Source organism: Entamoeba histolytica, genomic scaffold (assembly GCF_000208925.1).
Source record: "Entamoeba histolytica HM-1:IMSS scf_1104750518363 genomic scaffold, whole genome shotgun sequence".
NCBI lineage: Eukaryota > Evosea > Mastigamoebida > Endamoebidae > Entamoeba > Entamoeba histolytica.
The window spans coordinates 10,886-12,249 of NW_001914927.1; the positions used below are offsets into that span (position 1 = coordinate 10,886).

Consider the following 1,364-nt stretch of genomic DNA (forward strand, 5'->3'; position numbering starts at 1 on the left):
ACTTTAATTTGGTTATGAAGAATTAAATAACCACCATTTATTTTTCTACTTCTTCTTACATTTGTATTTACTGCACTGAATTATGTATTAATACGTTTTAGTAATGTGTCACAATTACAACCACTTCCTCTTCCAGTACAAACAGAATTTCCTCTAATTCAACCACCACAAGAAGGAATTCTTTTAAATCAACCAATGGCATCATTACCTGTGATAAATTCACAATATCCAATGGTAAATTATCCAATGACTGTAGTTGATTATAACCAATACCCACTTGTAAAATCTGAATCTCAACTCAATGACTACTTATCACTTAATCAATCAAAAGTAAATTACATAGAAACAGATTATTCCCAATTAACATCAATGCCTACACAAATTACTCCTTTAATTCATCCTACTGATACTTCTTTAACTAAACTACGAACTAACTTAATACAAGAACTTCAAAACGCTTCTTCTCAAATATTAGGGGCAATTGCACAAAAATATAAACCAGGTGAAGATGATGTTGTTATTGATATAGATACATTAACAATTGATGATATTAATAATATTCTTATTCAAATACAACAACAATGACCATCCACATTCCTTTAATAACGTTATGTATTTTTATTATTTAGTAATTTGATTAACAACTATTTCTTTTATAAATTACTTTTTTTTTAATACCTCTTTATTGATGTTGCTTGAAATTTGATATTTTTTGAAAAGGTAAGTTGACTTACATAAGAAGGTAACTTATACTGAGAGTTAATTTAAAACCTTTTTACATTTTTTTAATGGAGTATAAAATATTATAAAATTATCCATATTAAAAATTACTGTGAATCAGTAAATATTAAATATCATATGATTATATTAATCATTTTTAATATGATGAAATAGAATAATCAATTAAAATAACTTTACAATTAGTCTACAAAGGTTAGAAATAATGAATAAGAGATAAACACATTAAATAATATGAATTATCAATTTTTGTTTTAACTTTAACTATTATCTTCTATTAAAGTTATAGACAAAAGTTGTTCAAAAATAAATAATGAATGGAAAGAAGTAATGAATAATTAATCAAAATAAATATAAAATCATAATATGGAGTATTATAGGAAATAATAACAATAAAATGAATATAAATGAATTAAATTCATATTATTAAAACAAATGAAATTATTAATAATTGTTTTCAATGATAATATGGTATATAGTAATTTAATTAATTTATAAGACAATTCTTTTATATTAAATTTTTTATTTGTATATTCTTTCATTCGACTCTGATAATATATTATTTGTGTTTCTTATTTATTTCATTTCTTATACTTATTAATTATTATGTATTTAAATTCTTGTCT

General features: G+C 22.0%; 1 protein-coding gene across 1 annotated transcript; it reads left to right on the plus strand.

Moving 5' to 3' along the window:
- Positions 1–195: 195 nt before the first annotated feature.
- EHI_133660 (uncharacterized protein) lies at positions 196–585 on the plus strand (the record flags this gene model as incomplete). The annotated part of the gene is made up of 1 exon (XM_001913657.1): positions 196–585. One exon carries the CDS (start codon positions 196–198, stop codon positions 583–585), a length of 390 nt encoding a protein of 129 aa, XP_001913692.1.
- Between the last annotated feature and the right edge of the window lie 779 nt (positions 586–1,364).